This window comes from Capricornis sumatraensis, chromosome 12 (genome assembly GCF_032405125.1).
Source record: "Capricornis sumatraensis isolate serow.1 chromosome 12, serow.2, whole genome shotgun sequence".
NCBI classification, from domain to species: Eukaryota; Metazoa; Chordata; class Mammalia; order Artiodactyla; family Bovidae; genus Capricornis; species Capricornis sumatraensis.
In genome coordinates, this window is record NC_091080.1 from 80,758,080 (window position 1) to 80,779,498 (window position 21,419).

A 21,419-nucleotide genomic window follows, 5' to 3' on the forward strand; every position below is an offset into this window, starting at 1 on the left:
CTTGACATAATTCTTTTCCCATTTGGAACCAGTCTGTTGTTCCATGTCCAGTTCTAACTGTTTCTTCCTGACCTGAATATAGGTTTCTCAAGAGGCAGGTCAGGTGGTCTGGTATTCTCATCTCTTTCAGAATTTTCCACAGTTTATTGTGATCCACACAGTCAAAGGCTTTGGCATAGTCAATAAAGCAGAAGTAGATGTTTTTCTGGAACTCTCTTACTTTTTCCATGATCCAGCAGATGTTGGAAATTTGATCTCTGGTTCCTCTGTCTTTTCTAAAACCAGCTTGAACATCTGGACGTTCACGGTTCACATATTGCTGAAGCTTGGCTTGGAGAATTCTGAGCATTTCTCTACTAGAGTGTGGGATGTGTGCAATTGTGCAGTAGTATGAACATTCTTTGGCATTTCTTAGGGATTGGAGTGAAAACTGACCTTTTCCAGTCCTGAGGCCACTTCTGAGTTTTCCAAATTTGCTGGCATATTGAGTGCAGCACTTTCACAGCATCATCTTTCAGGATTTGAAATAACTCCACTGGAATTTCATCACCTCCACTAGCTTTGTTCCTAGTGATGCTTTCTAAGGCCCATTTGACTTCACATTCCAGGATGTCTGGCTCTAGGTGGGTGATCATACCATCGTGATTATCTTGGTCATGAAGATCTTTTTTGTACAGTTCTTCCGTGTATTCTCGCCACCTCTTCTTAATATCTTCTGCTTCTGTTAGGTCCATATCATTTCTGTCCTTTATTGAGCCCATCTTTGCATGAAATGTTCCCTTGATATCTCTAATTTTCTAGAAGATATCTCTAGTCTTTCCCATTCTGTTGTTTTCTTTTATTTCTTTGCATTGATTGCTGAGGAAGGCTTTCTTATCTCTTCTTGCTATTCTTTGGAACTCTGCATTCAGATGCTTATATCTTTCCTTTTCTCCCTTGCTTTTCACTTCTCTTCTTTTCTCAGGTATTTGTAAGGCCTCCCCAGACAGCCATTTTGCTTTTTTTGCATTTCTTTTCCATGGGGATGGTCTTGATCCTTGTCTCCTGTACAATATCATGAACCTCCGTCCATATTTCATCAGGCACTCTATCTATCAGATCTAGTCCCTTAAATCTATTTCTCACTTCCACTGTATAATCATAAGGGATTTGATTTACATCATACCTGAATGGTCTAGTGGTTTTCCCTACTTTCTTCAGTTTAAGTCTGCATTTGGCAATAAGGAGCTCATGATCTGAGCCACGGAAAGTGAATGAAGAGTTCTCAGAGGTTGAAGGGTAGGACTCAGGGATAACCAGTCCTTCTTATCTTGGGAGTGGATGAGAGATTTGGACACTGTAAAATGTGTCCTATTTAAATGGCTTGTTTGTGGGTGCAGAGTAGCAACCATTTATACAAAGAGACACAGAACGTGTTTCCCTCAAGTCGAGCTTCCATTCACAGCCTTGACCGCAGAGCCTCAGCATATTAGAGAACCACCCATAGTGAGCCCTCAGGGAACGTCTCCATGGTACGTTCATCCTGGGAGCCTCTTTCACAAACACACGACAGGCTTTGTGCGAATCACAGCAACTGGCTGTCGGCCATGCTCTTCCTGAAATTCCCAGTTCTTTTCTCCCTTCTCTCTCCAACTATCTTCTATTTAAATCATGCAGGTGTCCTTACCCTCCCCACAAACACCTGAAGTTTATTAGCCACTAAGTCCTAGGTCCAAGGGGAAAAGAGAAGCAAGTGGACACATTTGAGACTTGGAAAGTTGTTCACCTACCGCCTGGGTGCTTTCAAAGTCAGCCACCAAATACTGAGCCCTCCTGTGCCCAGGCTCCCAGACAAGTGCTTGAGCCCCTGGAGGAGACACAGCTGCTGCTCTTCCAGGCTAAAGGAGAGGAGAAAGGAGCCAACACAGGGGAGTCAGGAGAGGGGGGGTACAGGGAAGGAGGGGTGCCTCATCTCAGGGAGAAGGAGTCCTGCTGGGTATAGCCATGTCTCACTTGTGACCTGAGAGGAGAGTAAGAGTCAGTCAATAAAAAATGCAGGGGGGGTGGGTGTCCCTTGGTAGAAAAAGATAGGTCCAAAGGTCCAGAGCAAAGGAGAGGTTAGTAGATTTGAGAAACTAAAACAGTTAAGACATGTTGGAGTTCAGGGTAGAGTGAGAGAAATTCTGGAGATGAAGCAGGAGAAGAGGCAGGACTCAGCTGGTGGAGGCCTGTCCTTCTGGACAGACTAGAGTCCCTCCCACTTCCTCCTGTGGACACAATCTTCTGCCCTAAAGGAGTCCTTCCCCAACTTCTTACACTCCCCATTAGGGTTTTTCACTGAGTAGTTAAAATCCAACCTTCCTCAGCACCTACTAGGGCAGGCCTGGGACTAGACCTGGAGGAAAACAGTGATAACTCTCAGTCCTCCTAATAATGTAATTATGTTCTTTTTGAAACACCAAATGTTAACCACAACGAATATACCTAAGACATAGAAAAAATTAAAAACTACAAAAAATAAATAAAAAACCCCAAATAATCAACTCCTTTCAGTTCAGTCACTCAGTTGTGATCAACTATTTGCAATTCCATGGACTGCAGCACGCCAGGCCTCCAAGTCCATCACCAACTCCCAGAGCTTACTCAAACTCATGTCCATAGAGTAGGTGATGCTATCTAACCATCTCATCCTCTGTCGACCACTTCTCCTCCTGCCTTCAATCTTTGCCAGCATCAGGGTCTTTTGAAATGAGTTGGTTCTTTGCATCAGATGACCAAATTATGAGTCATTACAATGAATATTCAGGACTGATTTCCTTTAGGATGGACTGGTTGGATCTCTTTGCAGTCCAAGGGACTCTCAAGAGTCTTCTCCAACACTACAGTTCAAAAGCATTAATTCTTCGGTGCTCAGCTTTCTTTATAGTCCAACTCTCACATCCACACATGACTACTGGAAAAATTATAGCTTTGACTAGTGGGACCTTTGTTGGCAAAGTAATGTCTCTACTTTTTAATATACTGTCTAGGTAGGGCATAACTCTTCTTCCAAGGAGCGAGTGTCTTGTAATTTCATGGCTGCAGTTACCATCTGCAGTGATTTTGGAGTTCCCCAAAATAAAGTCTGTCACTGTTTCCATTGTTTCCCCATCTATTTGCCATGAAGTGATGGGACCAGAAGCCATGATCTTCATTTTCTGAGTGCTGATTTTTTTTTAATTGCCCTTTTTTTTAATTTTATTTTTACTTTATTTTACTTTACAATACTGTATTGGTTTCACCATACATTGACATGAATCCACCACAGGTGTATACAAGCTCCCAATCCTGAATCCCCCTCCCACTTCCCACCCCATATCATCTCTCTGGATCATCCCCGTGCACCAGCCCCAAGCATCCTGTATCTTGTATCGAACATAGACTGGCGCTTCGTTTCTTACATGACAGTATACATGTTTCAATGCCATTCTCCCAAATCATCCCACCCTCTTCCTCTCCCTCACAGTCCAAAAGTCCATTCTATACATCTGTGTCTCTTTTGCTGTCTCGCATACAGGGTCATTACCATCTTTCTAAGTTCCATATGTATGTGTCAGTATACTATATTGGTGTTTTCTTTCTGGCTTACTTCACTCTGTATAATTGGCTCCAGTTTCATCCATCTCATTAGAACTGATTCAAATGTATTCTTTTTAATGGCTGAGTAATACTCCATTGTGTATATGTACCACTGCTTTCTTATCCATTCATCTGCTGATGGACATCTAGGTTGTCTTCATGTCCTAGCTATTATAAACAGTGCTGCAATGAACATTGGGGTACATGTGTCTCTTTCAATTCTGGTTTCCTCAGTGTGTATGCCCAGCAGTGGGATTGCTGGGTCATAAGGCAGTTCTAGTTGCAATTTTTTAAGGAATCTCCACACTGTTCTCCATAGTGGCTGTACTAGTTTGCATTCCCACCAACAGTGTAGGAGGGTTCCCTTTTCTCCACACCCTCTCCAGCATTTATTGCTTGCAGACTTTTGGATCGCTGCCATTCTGACTGATGTGAAATGGTGCTTCATTGTGGTCTTGATATGCACTTCTCTGATAATGAGTGATGTTGAGCATCTTTTCATGTGTTTGTTAGCCATCCGTATGTCTTCTTTGGAGAAATGCCTATTTAGTTCTTTGGCCCATATTTTGACTGGGTCGTTTATTTTTCTGGAGTTGAGCTGCATAAGTTGCTTGTATATTTTTGAGATTAGTTGTTTGTCAGTTGCTTCATTTGCTATTGTTTTCTCCCATTCAGAAGGCGGTCTTTTCACCTTACTTATAGTTTCCTTTGTTGTGCAGAAGCTTTTAATTTTAATTATATCCCATTTGTTTATTTTTGCTTTAATTTCCAGTATTCTGGGAGGTGGATCATAGAGGATCCTGCTGTGATTTATGTCGGAGAGTGTTTTGCCTATGTTCTCCTCTAGGAGTTTTATAGTTTCTGGTCTTACGTTTAAGGCAGTTTTTTCACTCTCCTCTTTCACTTTCATCAAAAGGCTCTTTAGTTTCTCTTCACTTTCTGCCATAAGCATGGTACCATCTGCATATCTGAGGTTACTAATATTTCTCCCAGCAATCTTGATTCCAGTTTGTGCATCTTCCAGCCTGGGATTTAGCATGTACTCTGCATATAAAATAAATAAGCAGGGTGACAATATACAACCTTAATTTACTCCTTTCCCAATTTGGTACAAGTCTGTGTTTCCATGTCCGGTTCTAACTGTTGCTTCTGCGCTGCATACAGGTTTCTCAAGAGGCAGGTTAGGTGGTCTGGTATTCCCACTTCTTGAAGAATTCTACACAGCTTGTTGTGATTCACACAGTCAAATGCTTTGGCATAGTCAATAAACCCAAAGTAGATGTTTTTCTGGAATTTTCCTTTTTCTACGATTCAATGGATGTTGGCAGTTTGATGTCTCATTCCTCTGCCTTTTTTTAAAGCCAGCTTGGACATTTGGAAGTTCTTAGTTTACGTACTGATGAAACCTCTCTTGGAGAATTTTAAGCATTACTTTACTAGTGTGTGAGATGAGTGGAAATTGTGCAGTAGTTTAAGCATTCTTTGGCATTGCCTTTCATTGGGATTGGAATGAAAACTGACCTTTTTCCAGCCCTGTGGCCTCTGCTGAGCTTTCCAAGCAGTGGAAAGGAATGCAGCACTTTCACAGTATCATCTTTAGGATTTGAAATAGAGCAACTAGAATTCCATCAACTCCACTAGCTTTGTTCATAGTGATGCTTACTAGGGTCCACTTGACATCACATTCCAGGTTGTGTGACTCTAACTGAGTGATCACACCATTGTAGTTATCTGGGTCTTTAAGATCTTTTTTGCATAGTTCTGTGCATTCTTGCCCCCTTTTCTTAATATCTTTTGCTTCTGTTAAGTCCATAACTCTTCTGTTCTTTATTGTTTCCCTCTTTGCTTGAAATATTCCCTTGGTATCTCTAATTTTCATGAAGAGATCTCTAGTCTTCCCCATTCTATTGTTTTCCTCTATTTCTTTGCACTGATCACTGAGGAAGGCTTTCTTTTTGCTCCTTGCTCTTCTTTGGAACTCTGCATTCAGATGGGTATATCTTTCCTTTTCTCCTTTGCCTTTAGCTTCTCCTCTTTTCACAATTATTTGTAAGGCCTCCTCAGACAGCCATTTTGTCTGTTTGCATTTCTTCTTCTTGGGGATGACTTTGATCATGGCCTTCTGCACCATGTTATGAACTTCCATGCATGGTTCTTCAGGCACTCTGTCTATCAGATCTAATCACGTGAATCTATTTGTTACTTCCACTGTATTTGAATTAGGTCATTGGGATTTGATTTAGGTCGTACCTGAATGGTATAGTGGTTTTCCCTACTTTTATGAATTTAAGTCTGAATTTTGCAATAAGGAGTTCATGATCTGAACCACAGTCAGCTCCCGGTCTTATTTTTGCTCACTGTACAGAGCTTCTCATCTTTGGCTGAAAAGAATATAATCAATCTGATTTCAGTATTGACCATCTGGTGATGTCCATGTGTAGAGCTGTCTCTTGTATTGCTTTGAAAAGGGTGTTTTCTATAACCAGTATGTTCTCTGGGCAAAACTCTGTTATCCTTTGCCCTGCTTCTTTTTGTACTCCAAGGCCAAATTTGCCTGTTACTCCAGGTATCTCTTGACTTCCTACTTTGCATTCCAATCCCCTATGATGAAAAGGACATCTTTATTTGGTGTTAGATCTAGAAGGTCTTCTAGGTCTTCATAGAACCATTTAACTTCAGCTTTAGTGGTTGGAGCATAGACTTGGATTACTGTGATATTGAATGGTTTTCCTTAGAAATGAATGATATCATCCTGTCGTTTTTGAGACTGTGCCCAAGTACCTGCATTTCAGGCTCTTTTGTTGACTATGAGGGCTACTACATTTCTTCTAAGGGATTCTTGCCCACATAGTAGAAGTAATGGTCATCTGAATTAAATTCACCCATTCCGGTCTATTTTAGTTCACTGATATCCCAAAGTGTCGATGTTCACTCTTGCCATCTCCTATTAGATTACTTCCCAATAACTTTGAGTCATGGACCTAACATTCCAGGTTTCTATGCACTATTGTTCTTTACAACATCAGAGTTTACTTCCATCACCAGTCACATCCACAACTGGGCATTGTTTTCTCTTTGGCTCTTCCTTCTTCCTGGAGTTATTTCTCAACTCTTCTCCAGTAGCATACTGGGCACCTATCAACCTGGGGAATTCATCTATCAGTGTCCTGTCTTTTTGCCTTTTCATACTGTTCAGGGGGTTCTCAAGGCAAGAATACTGAAGCGGTTTACCATTCCCTTCTCCAATGGACAATGTTTTTTCAGAAATGTGAATGAAAGTGTTTTCCATTTGGGAAGAAATGAGATCTTTTGCCTCCAACAGTGGTTCTCAGTTGGCTGCAGGGTGGAATCACCCGTGGGGTTTTATTAATAAAAAGTGTTGACTCCTGCCTCCCCTCCCCAAGATTCTGATTTAGCTGAGATGAGGGTTTTATACAGTTCTCCTGGTGATTCGAATTTACAGCCACGTTTACAAACCACCAGCCTTTGCCATAATGAGGATATAAAGAACTGTACCTGGAGGAGATAACTGAATATACAGGGATCAGGTGATTCTGCAGGAGCAGGAGTGTGCGTTTCTGTGTGTGGAATGTGGCGTGAATGAGGGTGAGGCAATGCTAGAGGCCCCACCCCTGTTGCCTGCTGTGAGGCCTTCCGGGCCCCTCACTCATTCCCTGGCCTTTCCACTCTCCTCACCTGGATTCATGGATTCTGCTGCCCCCTGGTGGTGATTTTCAGTATGGTACTGTTGCCCCTGGAGGTTTCATACAAGCCCAGCCTTGGTTCATCACAAACCTATGAGCAGGATTCCCAAGATGTGGTCTGCCAGGAGGGAAATCCTGGGAACCATACACAAGGAGAAGCTTGGCAGTCACTTCAGGAGTCGCTCCTGCACAGGGAAGCTCAGGGAGCTCTAGGTCACTGGCCAAGCACGGGTCTGGCACATGCCTGTGACTGGAGCCTTCCTGTGCCTGTGGTCTGAGGAAATTGGTCTTCTCAGCCAGAGACAAGTGCCTATGATATCAAGCATCAGGAAGTGCAGAGGTGTAAGGTGACAAGCTTCACAGTAAACAGCAACCACCCTGCTGTATATTCTGCCCTCCTGTATAGCAAAGGTGTGTTTTTACTTAATGACCATGTTTACCTGTAACACAAACCAAGAGGATGTTAGGATCCCCATCTCACAGACAAGGAAACAAGCCTACAGAGCTTAAGGAAATTGCTCAAGGTCATACGACTCATAACTGACAGATGTGGCCTCTGAGCCCAGGCAGGTGGGACCTCACAGTTTGTCCCCGCTCCTCCTGTGTCCTGGCAGGACCCGGAGTTCTCTCCTGTCCAAAGATCTGCCCAGCCCTTCAGCCCAACTCCCTGGGTGGGTCTGGGTGGCTATTGCCCCTGATTTGGATCCCTCCTTCTGCAGGGCAACCCCACCCACCCAACCAACGAGAGCCCCACAGTCAGCAGGAAGACACACTTGCCCTGTTCTAGCAGCTTCTCCCTACAGCCAACTCCTGGGGGTGGAGTCAGGCCAGGTTGTGAGGAAAATCATGAGAGAAGCAGGAAGGTGTGAGCTGGTGGCCAGCGCCTTCCTCTGACCTGGGACCTCCATCACTTGTGGCAGCTCCCCTCTACATCCTCCTCCGACATTACAAGTGTTCCTGAAGCTCTGCTGTGGATCAGTCACCAGGGGAGGGATCAGAATGCAGGTTACTGGGCTCCAGCCCCAAAGATGTAATCCAGTGGGTTACACAAGTGGGGCCTGATAATTTGAATTTTTAACCAACAACCCGGTCGGTTTTGATGCAGGGGGTCCTCTGAACACATGCTGAGAAACATTTAACAGACCTGCCACTCACATCTGTGAGCCCTGGGTCAAGAGTGCAAATATTTAAAAGTTATAATTAAACAAAACTGTCAAGTACACCTACATAACTATTAAAACCTGGCAGACTGGGATTTTGGACACTGAGCTTCAAGCCAGAAGGCAGGACAGCAGAGGGGGGGCCGACCCCAGCCCCCAGCCCTCCCCCTGCTCTTCCCACCTCAGGCTCTGACCCTCTCTGTGCCCTGAGGAATCTGCTGCTCAAGCAACAGCGCCCCCAACCTTCAAGTCCAATCTTAGGCCACTCTCTTCCCACCCATAAACAGCTGTATCTTGACCACCTGTTGGGCTGGGACATGGGCACCGAGAAGGAGGCCTGCAGTGGCACTGGGAGCAGGGATGCTAGGGTCCAGGTGCTCAGAGCACGGCCTGGAGGGGCGGGGCTCCAGGTGGCCACACCCCCTTGTCCTCTCTGGCTGCCTGCACCTGGGCGGGCGGGGGTAGGGGGTTCGGGGGTGGGGGTGGGGGGTTGGGGCGTGCAACCACGGGATGACCAGAGTAGGGCCTCTAAACCAGTGTTTCTCTAACTGTACCGTGGGCAGGACTCACCTGAGATCTGGAGATTCTGAGTCAGTGGGTCTGGGGTAGAAACAAGATTCCGTGTTCTAAAGGCCCCCCAGGCAAGCCGATGCTGCTGGTCCGCAGGCCACACTTAAAACAGCAGGGATCTGGGGCAGGGTGGGCAGAGTTTTCCTGTAAAGGACCAGGAAGTACATTCCCAGACTTTGAGGGCTTTATGGTTTCTGCTCAGAAAAACATCTACTTCTGCTTCATTGACTACGCTAAAGCCTTTGACTCCACAGATCACAACAAACTGGAAAACTTAAAGAGACAGGAATCCCAGACCACCTTTCCCTTCTCCTGAGAAACCTGTACGCAAGTGGAGAACCAACAGTTAGAACTGTACATGGAACAACCGCCTGGGTCAAAACTGGGAATGGAGTATGACCTGCATATTGTCACCCTGCTTATTTAACTTATATGAAAAAAATGTATGTATAACTGAATCACTGCTGTTGAGCAGAAATTAACACAGCATTGTAAATTTAATGATACTTAAATTTTTAAAGAAACAAGAAAAAAAGTTAAGGGTGTCAGTAGGTTCACTATTAATAATATTTACTATGATTACTTGCTTAGCCATGTATTTGCCAGATATTTCTACTTTGAAAATATAATTCTTTCCTAAAGAATTAATTTGAGAAGATACTTAGAGTCCATGAAAATGCTGTCTCCTCCAACCCCCAAAATTTCACTGTACATTCAGACAATGATGAATTTTGTCTTAATTATTTATGACAAAGAAGGTTGCTACTTTTCTGTCAATCTGTCTACATTTGTTAATTGACCTTCTACTACAAAAAAGGGTTTTCCCTTCCTACTATCTATTTTATGTCTTATAGAAATCAGTAGAAACATGGATTTTTAAAATTTTTAGTGTTGTAAAATATAGGATTTAAAAGCCATCAGTCCTCTGTTTATCATTATTTACTTATGACACTTCTAATGTGAGACAAACTCCATCTCAAAGACTCATTTTTTGTCTGGGTAGTCTGTAAAATTTAATTTTAAAAATGTTTTCCATGTAATGTCCTCCAGAATTAAATATGATAAGCTTTTGGATCAAACAGTGTTTTGGAATACCCAAGGCTTCCACCTATTGGGATGGACACTTGTGAGCATGGTTGCTGAGTAAAAGAGTGAATTTAGTCAGAACCATCCAATGTGAACTTCTTGTAGAACATTCCCAGTGTGTCTAAATCTTAACCTTGGTGCTTCTTTAAAAAATAAATAAATAAATGACACAATCCCAGTTTGACTCCTAAGGCAAGTCAGATCGACCTGGAGTGCAGATGGAGGTCTCACAGGGCTGGGGCGTGTGATTCCTACTAGTAGTGTTATTTTTTAGGTCTAAATTCAAATAAATATATATTTCTCCCTGTTTTCAACACATATTGCTGTTTTAGTTTTTGAAAGGAAAAAATAAACACTTTCGTTAGAACGTTAGGTTTAAAAAACAAAAACTCAGTTAATTCATAGTCTTTCTGCTTTTAAAGGAAAATTAATAGCTTACACTTAAAACCTTGTATTTTAAAAATCTCTGAAGGTTTAAAAGTGGTCTGTTCTGCTTCCGGGGACCTTCTTCAACCTTAGGACCATGCTGTTGATTCAAGAATAGAATCGGTAAAAATACATGCACAGTATTGTTTTTAGACTTGAAACAAACCCTTTACACTTAAATAGAAGTTTATTTATTTCTCACTTTTTAATGCTATTAAAAATCTGATCACGTGGACCACAGTCTCGTCTAACTCAATGAAATGAAGCCATGCCTTGTGGGGCTTCCCAATGGATGGGTCACGGTGGAGAGGTCTGACAGAATGTGGTCCACTGGAAAAGGGAATGGCAAACCACTTCAGTATTCTTGCCTTGAGAACTTCAAAACAGTATGAAAAGGGAAAAAGATAGGACACTGAAAGATGAACTCTCCAGGTGTGTAGGTGCCCAATGTGCTACTGGAAATTAGTGGAGAAATAACTCCAGAAAGAATGAAGGTATGGGGTTAAAGCAAAAAAAAAAAAAAAACAGCCAGTTGTGGATGGGACTGGTGATAGAAGCAAGGTCTGATGCTGTAAAGAGCAACACTGCATAGGAACCTGGAATGTTAGGTCCATGAATAAAGGCACATTGGAAGTGGTCAAACAGGAGATGGCAAGAGTGAATGTCGACATTCTAGGAATCAGCGAACTAAGATTGTCTGCAATGGGTGGATTTAACTCAGATGACCATTATATCTACTACTATGGGCAGGAATCCCTTAGAAGTAATGGAGTAGCCCTCATAGTCAACAAAAGAGTCCGAAATGCAGTACTTGGATGTAATCTGAAAAACAATAGAATGATCTCTGTTCATTTCCAAGGCAAACCATTCAATATTATCATAATCCAAGTCTATGCCCCAATCAGTAACATTCAACAAGCTCTGAAGTTGAATGGTTTTATGAAGACCTACAAGACCTTTTAGAACTAACATCCAAAAAAGATGTCCTCTTCATTACAGAGGACTGGAATGCAAAAGTAGGAAGTCAAGGAACACCTGGAGTACCAGGCAGATTTGGCCTCAGAGTACAGAATGAAGAAGGGCAAAGGCTAATAGAGTTTTGCCAAGAGAACCCACTGGTCATAGCACACACCCTCTTCCAACAACACAAGAGAAAACTCTACAAATGGACACCACCAGATGGTTAACATAGAAATCAGATTGATTATATTCTTTGCAGCCAAAGATGGAGAAGCTCTATACAGTCAGCAAAATCAAGACTGGGAGTTGACTGTGGCTCAGATCATGAACTCCTTATTGCCAAATTCAGACTTAAATTTAAGAAAGTGGGGAAAACCACTAGATCATCCAGGTATGATCTAAATCAAATCCCTTATGACTATAGAGTGGAAGTGAGAAATAGATTTAAGGGACTAGATCTGATAGACAGACTGCCTGATGAATTATGGATGGAAGTTCATGACATTGTACAGGAGACAGGAATTAAGACCATCCCCAAGAAAAAGAAATGCAAAAAAGCAAAATGGCTGTCTGAGGAGGCTTTACAAATAGCTGTGAAAAGAAGTGAAGTGAAAAGCAAAGGAGAAAAGGAAAGATATACCCATTTGAATACAGAATTCCAAAGAAAAGCAAGGAGAGATAAGAAAGCCTTCCTCAGTGATCAATGCAAAGAAATAGAGGAAAACAATAGAATGGGAAAGACTAGAGATCTCTTCAAGAAAATTAGAGATACCAGGGAATATTTCATGCAAAGATGGATTCAATAAAGGACATAAATGGTATGGACCTAACAGAAACAGAAGATATTAAAAAGAGGTGGCAAGAATACACAGAAGAACTGTACAAAAACGATCTTCACAACCCAGATAATCACAATGGTGTGATCACTCATACTCACCTAGAGCTAGACATCCTGGAATGTGAAGTCAAGTAGGCCTTAGGAAGCATCACTACGAACAAAGTTAGTGGAGGTGATGGAATTCCAGCTGAGCTATTTCAAATCCTAAAGAAGAGGCTGTAAAAGTGCTGCATTCAACATGTCAGCAAATTTGGAAAACTCAGCAGTGGCCACAGGACTGGAAAAGGTCAGTGTTCATTCCATTCCCAAAGAAAGGCAATGCCAAAGAATGCTCAAACTACCGCACAAGTGCACTCATCTCACATGCTAGTAAAGTAATGCTCAAAATTCTCCAAGCCAGGCTTCAGCAATACATGAACCGTGAACTTCCAGATGTTCAAGCTGGTTTTAGAAAAGTCAGAGGAACCAGAGATCAAATTGCAAACATTCGCTAGATCATCAAAAAAGTAAGACAGTTCCAGAAAAAAAACATCTATTTCTGCTTTTGACTGTGACAAAGCCTTTGACTGTGTGGATCACCATAAACTGTGGAAAATTCTGAAAGAGATGGGAATACCAGACCACCTGACATGCTTCTTGAGAAATCTGTATGCAGGTCAGGAAGCAACAGTTAGAACTGGACATGGAACAACAGACCGGTTCCAAATAGGAAAAGGAGTACGTCAAGGCTGTATATTGTCACCCTGCTTATTTAACTTTTATGCAGAGTACATCATGAGAAATGCTGGGCTGGAGGAAGCACAAGCTGGAATTAAGGTTGCCAGGAGAAATATCAATAACCTCAGATATGCAGATGACACCACCCTTATGGCAGAAAGTGAAGAAGAACAAAAGAGCCTCTTGATGAGAGTGAAAGAGGAGTGAAAAAGTTGGCTTAAAGCTCAACATTCAGAAAATTATGATCATGGCATCTGGTCCCATCACTTCATGGCAAATAGATGGGGAAACAGTGGGAACAGTGGCAGACTTTAGTTTTTTGGGCTCCAAAATCACTGTAGATGGTGATTGCAGCCATGAAATTAAAAGACACTTACTCCTTGGAAGGAAATTTATGACCAACCTAGACAGCATGTTAAAAAGCAGAGACATTACTTTGTCAACAAAGGTCCATCTAGTCAAGGCTATGGTTTTTCCAGTGGTCATGTATGGATGTGAGAGTTGGACTGTAAAGAAAGCTGAGCACTGAAGAATTGATGCTTTTGAACTGTGGTGTTGGAGAAGACTCTTGAGAGCCCCTTGGACTGCAAGGAGATCCAACCAATCCATCCTAAACTTACTTGAAAAAATAAAGTCACATCCAATGGTACATCAAGAAAAATAATAAATAAAATAAAGGAGATCAGTCCTGGGTGTTCATTGGAAAGACTGATGTTGAAGCTGAAACTCCAATACTTTGGCCACTGGATGCGAAGAGATGACTCATTCGAAAAGACCCTGATGCTGGGAGGGATTGAGGGCAGGAGGAGAAGGGGATGACAGAGGATGAGATGGTTGGATGGCATCACCGACTCAATGGACATGGGTTTGAGTTAAACTCCAGGAGTTGGTGATGGACTGGGAGGCTTGGCGTGCTGCAGATCATGGGGTCGGAAAGAACTGGACACGACTGAGTGACTGAACTGAAATGAGAATATTGATATGTATAGTAGGGCCTTTTGGAAGCCTGTGTGCTCTAATTTTAAGTTAAATATGATGGTAACAATTAATAAAGAGGATAGTGCTAGAGAGGATAGTACTGACTGACAGCTAATCACATATACAGCATTGTTCAAGAGCATTGAACATATCCCACATTGTTTCTTACCTGTCTGGGATTAAATATCAGTTTTATCTAATTTTATATTTTCAGCCCATTGCTACCTAATCAATGATCCATTGTGCATGGCTAGTGTGCAGCTCAGCCACGTGCCCTTCTCCCCCATAGTGCAACCCTCACACTGGTCCCCAGGGTGTTCATGATCCCACCCGTCCTGAGAGTGGATGTCACGGCAATACAGAGGGTTGTGCATTTCTAGCTTTCTTGAATTTCCTGTACTTACTTCTAACCGGGTTACAAACAGGTCAGGGACTGACACTAGTGCACAGACCACACTGGGAGTACCACTCTCATAGTTAATCTTTGCAGTAGCCCTCTGTGAATCATACTATATCCACCTCAACTTTCAAAGCCACTGAACCACAGTGGGCTTCCCAACCTTAAGAGCCCACACTTACCAGCTAGCAGAACTTGAATCCAAACCCAGCCAGTGTCCAGAGGAGCCAGTATTTGTCCCGACTCCAGAGCTTGTGCCCCTCCCCATGTGCTTGTGTCATTTTAACTACATGTGGAGGAGGAACAGTTTGGTTTAGGCCATCAGATGAGGACCTCCTCAAGTACACTTTCTACAGCCTACAAACCTCTTTCATCCACACCCATCTTGTTCTCCTCTTCTGGTGATAAGAGTCTCCAAGGTCAGTGATTCCACCCTGTGTCTTTGGATGCTCTTAGTTCATCCATCATCCCAACCAAAGCAATGGTTCAAGAGCAGAAACTATATTGATTTTTCAGACCAAGAAGCTGAGATTCAGAGGTTGAGATGCTTACCCGAGCATGTAACTAAGATTACATGACTATAAGTGTCCAGAGCCTATTTTGTAAAGGATGGTGCCATTCTAATGTCCTGGCATCTTGGGTGGTTACTGCTTTCCCACACCCACACTGCTAGTGAGTAGTAGAGAAAGAACCGACAGACCAGTGTGACTGACACCAAAACCAGGGCTTTCTGTTATCCCAGGCTACCTCTTAAAATCTCGAAATTATAACATTGAGAAGGAAGGCTTGCTTTCAGTCATCACTTACTCATTCAACAAACATTTACTGAGCACCCTCTGTACACAGACACTCTGCTGGAAGACATAATCAAACAGTGAATAGGGTGCAGTTTCAAGTCTTTTTCTCACTTAGTTTAGTGAGAAAATAGACCACGTGTTAACACTCACAGTCAGGGCAGGCTACACGCACAACAGAAAGAACAGGCCCCTTGTTTAAAAATAAAGTATCTCAAGATGGTAAGAACAGGACACTAACCAAGTATGGTTCAGTTTAACATGAGAGGTGCTCAGGGTAACACACAAATCCGAGTTACCTAGGATGATGACTGATCTTAACGTGACTTCCTAGAAGAGGCGACAACTGGGCTGACCCTGGACAATGATGATATCTCCCCTACATGGACCTTCTCCTCTATTTTTTAGACCAGAGGGTATTCAGGTGAATCACTGAGTCATCATTTTGACTTAAACATCAGTCATCAAGAGTTTCCCCCAGAGTACACCCTCATCACCGACCTCTGGAGCTGTGATACCTGCTGAGCAGGGACATGGAGACGTGCTGTCCTGACCTCCCTTCAAGAACTTGTTGTCCACCAGCTATAAGTGCTGCCAGTGGGCAACCTTAAACTACCAGCCCCTCTGAGGGCAGCCTGCGTGCAATGACCCATACAGGTGGAGGTATACAGGCCTGGTCATTGGATGTGTCAGGACAACCCTGAAAGGCCATCGTCACTCCAAACTCCCATGGAGTCAGCTCAGGTCGTCTGGCCGGTGATCCAGCTTGATCCTTCCCGCTGCCTTACCCTGTTTCTTCCCTCCTGATTCCACAGTGTGGACCCCAAGGGCAACCCCGATACACATCCCAGCACTAAACTCCATCTGAGTCTGCATCCCAGAGAGCCAGCCTGCAACACGTATTAGAAAACATTCCAGTATTTGGGGAGGATTATTATTGAAAATTACTGGTTACACATGTACTTATAACATTTAAAAACCCTTCCAATAAAATACAAAATGGTAGAAACAAGGACCTTTAGTGTGCATGTGGTTACCTTTGGTTTAAACTTCACAATCTAATGTTGTCTGACCAAATGAAATTAAGCTATATATTAAAAACAAAAGAAAACTATATGTTGAACCATATGAACCTGCCACTTTATAGCTTATAAAAAAACTGAATGTTAGCAGTTCCACATGGCTGAATCTAATTTTAAAAAGTCCATTGGCATTTGAAATTTAGAGAACATTACACTTATGAATAACTCATGGGTAAAAGATATATTAATGAATTAAATTAGGAATTAGAAAATACATAATACTATGGCTATTGATGGTGGTGAGTACCAAAACTTGCAGGTTGCAGCTCAAGTGGATCTTAGGGAAAAAATTCAGCTTTATGTATTTATATTAGAAAAATAAGGACATTGATAATCTCTTTTCAATTTAAGAATTTAGAGGAAAAACCTCAAAGTTAAGGAAAAGTTGAAGGAAAGAATCATATGATGAACTAGAGAGCATCAATCAAGCAGAAAGGTGATTCTTTGAAAACAGGAAAAAGTTATGCAAGATTATTCATAAAAAAGAAGGCTAAAAGAAAATTAAAAAGCCAAAAGAACACAGTTAGAGATGCTGCAGATATTAAACATATAAGATATTATGAATAAATTTATGCCAATCAAGCTCAAAACTCACAGGAAACATATTCCTTCTAGAAAAATGAAACTTATCAAAATGACTCTGCAGAAATAACACACTGAAGAGGAAGCATATAATTACCAAAAGTTCCCCAGAGAGTGCGGCTGCACAACACTGTGAATGCGATTAATGCCACTGGTTTGTGTGACTAGAAATGGTTATACGGTAAATTTTATGTTACATATACTTTACCACAATTTGTAATGTAAAAAAAAATAAAATAAAATCCTCTCTCTAGAAGACAGTCTAGCACACATCTGTCCTTCATTAGCAAACCCCCTAGAAGGGCTCCTATTTTGAGAAAGCATATTTTCTCTTCCTTCTCTTTCAGAACATATTGTCCTTCTGTATTTATATCCTTTTTTTTTCTTTTTTTTTTTTTTTGGTTACTTAAACTATAGTATATTATATGTTTTTCCTATCAGTTTTCTCTGTAGCATTTTAACCAGAGGTGTTTCGGTGGAAAAATGGATCCTAGTCATGTTAAAGGAAGTGGACACAAAACAGTAACTTTACACAGTCTTCAAGTAAACAGAATCCCTGATATAATTGGAAAGTAATAGGTAATTCTGGGGGCAGTAAAAATACATCTGTGACAACTTTGTCTCAAATCTTAGAAGATGAGTTTGGCTCTGGAGTCTCTCAAGACACAATTGTTGGTGGCCTGAACCTCCGATTTGGATAAGAAAGCAAGTAATATAACATTTAAATAAACATAATAAATCCTTTTTCAAGAGCTTGAAATCATTGAGATTGGAGAACTCACATTTTGTAATGTGTAAATATTTGTTGCTGGTATTAAAAAAAAGTAGAATATAGTTTATGCAGTGCAAAACCTATTGGAAAAAAGCCTTTGGAATAGACATGAACTCATGGTAGAATCACAGTGTTGACGCAAAAATTGTGAAGGCTGAGGGCTGTCCACTGGAAACATTCATAACCACAAGGTCACTGTGGGTAACATCTGGCTGTCTCCTTTTGAAGTACACCTGAGGGAGAAAAAGACAAAAACAACATGTTTAAGAGTTTTAAAGTCCTCCTCCTAAGGCAACACATTTCTAGGTTTCCTTCTTCATGTGAGGCAATCGTATTACTATTGGAGACATAGTTTTAGAAAACCAGGGCTGTATTTATTCTATGGAGGAAGTAGCCTCATTAAAACCCCCAGTGGGGCTGGATGTAATGCCAAATAACCTGTAGATCTCCTAGATATCTGATCATTCTGATTCACAGATATGCTTTATCACTACAGTAAACTGATACACAAAATCATTTTATTCACTGAAATAAATTAAAAACAGGTAACAAAGAAGATAGGAAAACTAGCATCGGAACAGGGTTTGTCATTTTCACACGTAAAAGGAGCACAACAGGTTTGGATGTTAATATCGGGTTATTACCTTTATATGTTATAAACCCTGATTGGCAAGCACTGAAACACTGGCATATATGTACGAAATATCCTGGTGTTTAATTTGTGTGGCAAAGCAGTTATAGGTCCTATAGAAATGTGATCTGTGGATAGTGGGTCCCAAGAATGAAAAGAAAATCAAATGCTTTAACAATCACTCAACCAAGAGACTTCTCTGAAATATAAGATGATACCCAATAATAGGACAGATCTCTGCCAGATGTTTGAGCTCTTGAATTCTACCAAATTCTAGCCAAACTGGAAGAGATACAGCTATATCAGTATTTTTCAGTGTATCAGGTATATCAGTATTTTTTCAGTGTATAATCAGAACACAGAAGAAAGGAAGTGCTGTCAAGTTCCACAATCATCAGTTTTTAGTAGCTGTATTGGATCTCAATTCCTTACAGATGCACATAACAAAATAAAATAATGTCAGGGCTTGTGAAGCCTTATCTCTGAACATGTTTGGGCAAAAAACAACTTCAAGTGTAACTCTTTTTCCTCAAAGAAGAATGTGAAAAGTTTCCTTTGAGTCTTTAAAACAGAAAATTTATAGTCTATCAGAGGCTAACTCATGTCACAAACTGGGTTGCTTAGACACATGATTACAGATCTCTTTTATAGAACCTGACCGCAAGTGCATTTGCGGGTGCTGTAAACAGAGTTATCATGAGAGAGAATGAACTTCACACACAAAACAGAAAAGCACTAGGACACCTACCTTCGCAGTAAGTGCACTTCCTTACTCTCTTGTTGCTAACATATCCTGCTACCCCCAAACAGCTCTGCATACAAAATGCTATATATTTAAATGTCACTTAAGGAGAAAAATAAACCCTCCAAGAATGCTTGGACCCAATGGCTGAAATCTGAGACTATTTCCATTGTAATGGAAGCACTTAAGAATAAAGCCTTTGGTGGGAGTGGAGGGGGAGTTGATTACATATCATCACCCTCCTCCATTTTCTTAAGCTAGACATATTTTGTGATTATATATGTATGTACTCTTTTGGTGAAACTAAAAAGAGTTAAAGGAACAAAAGAAAATTCATTTTCTACTGCTTAACATTCTTTCCAAAATCATCTGGTTCCTTTCTCTACAACTCTTCTCCATATAATTTTTTATAAAGACAATATTATTTTTAGCAACTTTTAACTGAAAAGGACTTTGCTTCATGGTCTGAAATACCTGAACTGAATACTGCAAAGGATATTCATCAGTTGGGGGCCCCTGATTTAGAGTCTCAAAAGTGACCTAGAAGAACTATGGGTATATTTGTTTTATTATTGGGAGGCAAGGTTTCAATCCACAGCCTTTTACAAAATGATCCCACTTTTATACTGTAAAATTCTCTATATTCTCAAAGCACTTAAGCATCTGCTCTCTCATTTGATCCCTGTGACAAGTGTGAAGAAGACAGCAGGGCTGTCATCCTGCTTTACACACAGGTGAGGACCAGAGGCTCAGAGGCCCTGGGGGACACAAGGCCACATGGATGCTAAGTGCCTCCTCCATCTATCCAACTGGACCAGGCTCCTAGAGCTAGGATATGAGAACTTCATAACTGCTGGGCTGTATTAGGTGATTTCACGAATAGACAAAATGACACCTCTGTTACACCCTGCGAACAAAGAAACTTCAAAAAACCTCAACCAGGTCTGCTTAATCACAGAACAGAATGGATGGCAGGCATTTATTCCTGGAGCTGAACTGTGTCCCCTCTGAAAGGCTGTTGCTGAACCATGAAAGATGCCATGATTCTTGGCCTCCACAGAAGAATTCAATTTGGGGCCAGTGATGAGGCTTGATCACTCAGAGCTTTTGTGTAATAAAGTTTTATTAAAGTATAAAAGAGATAAAGAAAGCTTCTGACACAGACATCAGAAGGAGACAGAAAGAGTCCCCCTGCTAGTCTTTAGGCAGATGTTATATAGCTACTAGTAGTAGCAGTGTTAGTCGCTCAGTTGTATCCGACTCTTTGGGACCACATGGACTGTGGCCCACCAGGTTCCTCTGTCCATGGGATTCTCCAGGCAAGAATACTGGAGTGGATGGTCATTCCCTTCTCCAGAGGATCTTTCCGACCCAGGGATCTAACCTAGGTCTCCTTCATTGCAGGCAGATTCTTTATCATCTGAGCTACAGGAAAGATCCATATAGCTACTAGCAGTCTGCTAATTAGAGAAAGGAAATGTCTCAAAACTCAGAGACTGGTATCAGGCCCCTCATACAACATGCATTTTAAGATAACATTGGCACAAGGTGAACTGTCCCTGGACCGAAAATGATTGACATAAATCTTGAGGAAACTCAGGTTTCCAAGCAAATATAATCTCACTGACTTAGCTTAAGAGAACATCTGCATGAATAAAATATACTCATTGTCAAGTCTGTTCTGAATCTTAGGGAGAACTGACTTGAAGACAGAGTCTAGGGTAAATAAATAGTTCATTAACATAGCTTAAGACAAAGATTTCAATAAGAAAAACGCATTGATTAGCTCAAAGTTTGAGAAAAGTTAAGTTCAGGTGGAACCAGCTATCTTCATGGTAAACAGAATTTTAAAAGAAAACTCTTTTAAAATTTGTATCAGTTAAGTTCAGTCCCTCAGTCCTGTCATACTCTTTGCGACCCCACGGACTGCAGTACACCAGGCTTCCCTGCACCAACTCCCAGAGCTTACACAAACTCATGTCCATTGAGTTGGTGATGCCATCCAACCATCTCATCCTCTGTCATCCCCTTCTCCTCCCATCTTCAATCATTCCCAGCACCAGGGCCTTTTCAAATGAGTCAGTTCTTTGCATCAGGTGGCCAAAGTATTGGAGTTTCAGCTTCAACGTCAGTCCTTCCAATGAATATTCAGGACTGATTTCCTTTAGAATGGACTGGTTGGATCTCCTTGCTGTCCAAGGGACTCTCAAGAGTCTTCTTCAACATCACAGTTCAAAAGCATCAATTCTTCAGTGCTCAGCTTTCTTTACAGTCCAGCTCTCATATCCATACATGACTATGGGAAAAACCATAGCCTTGACTAGACGGATCTTTGTTGACAAAGTAATGTCTCTGCTTTTTAACATGCTGTCTATGTTGGTCA

At 41.5% G+C, this 21,419-nt stretch overlaps 1 protein-coding gene across 1 annotated transcript in view; it reads right to left on the reverse strand.

The window, feature by feature from the left end:
- Positions 1 to 17,788: 17,788 nt before the first annotated feature.
- LOC138089050 (ATP-binding cassette sub-family C member 4-like) overlaps positions 17,789 to 21,419 on the reverse strand; it is a 204,649-nt gene continuing 201,018 nt past the window's right edge. The window contains 1 exon segment of the mRNA XM_068984373.1: positions 17,789 to 17,896. Coding sequence (XP_068840474.1) covers positions 17,789 to 17,896 — 108 coding nt within the window.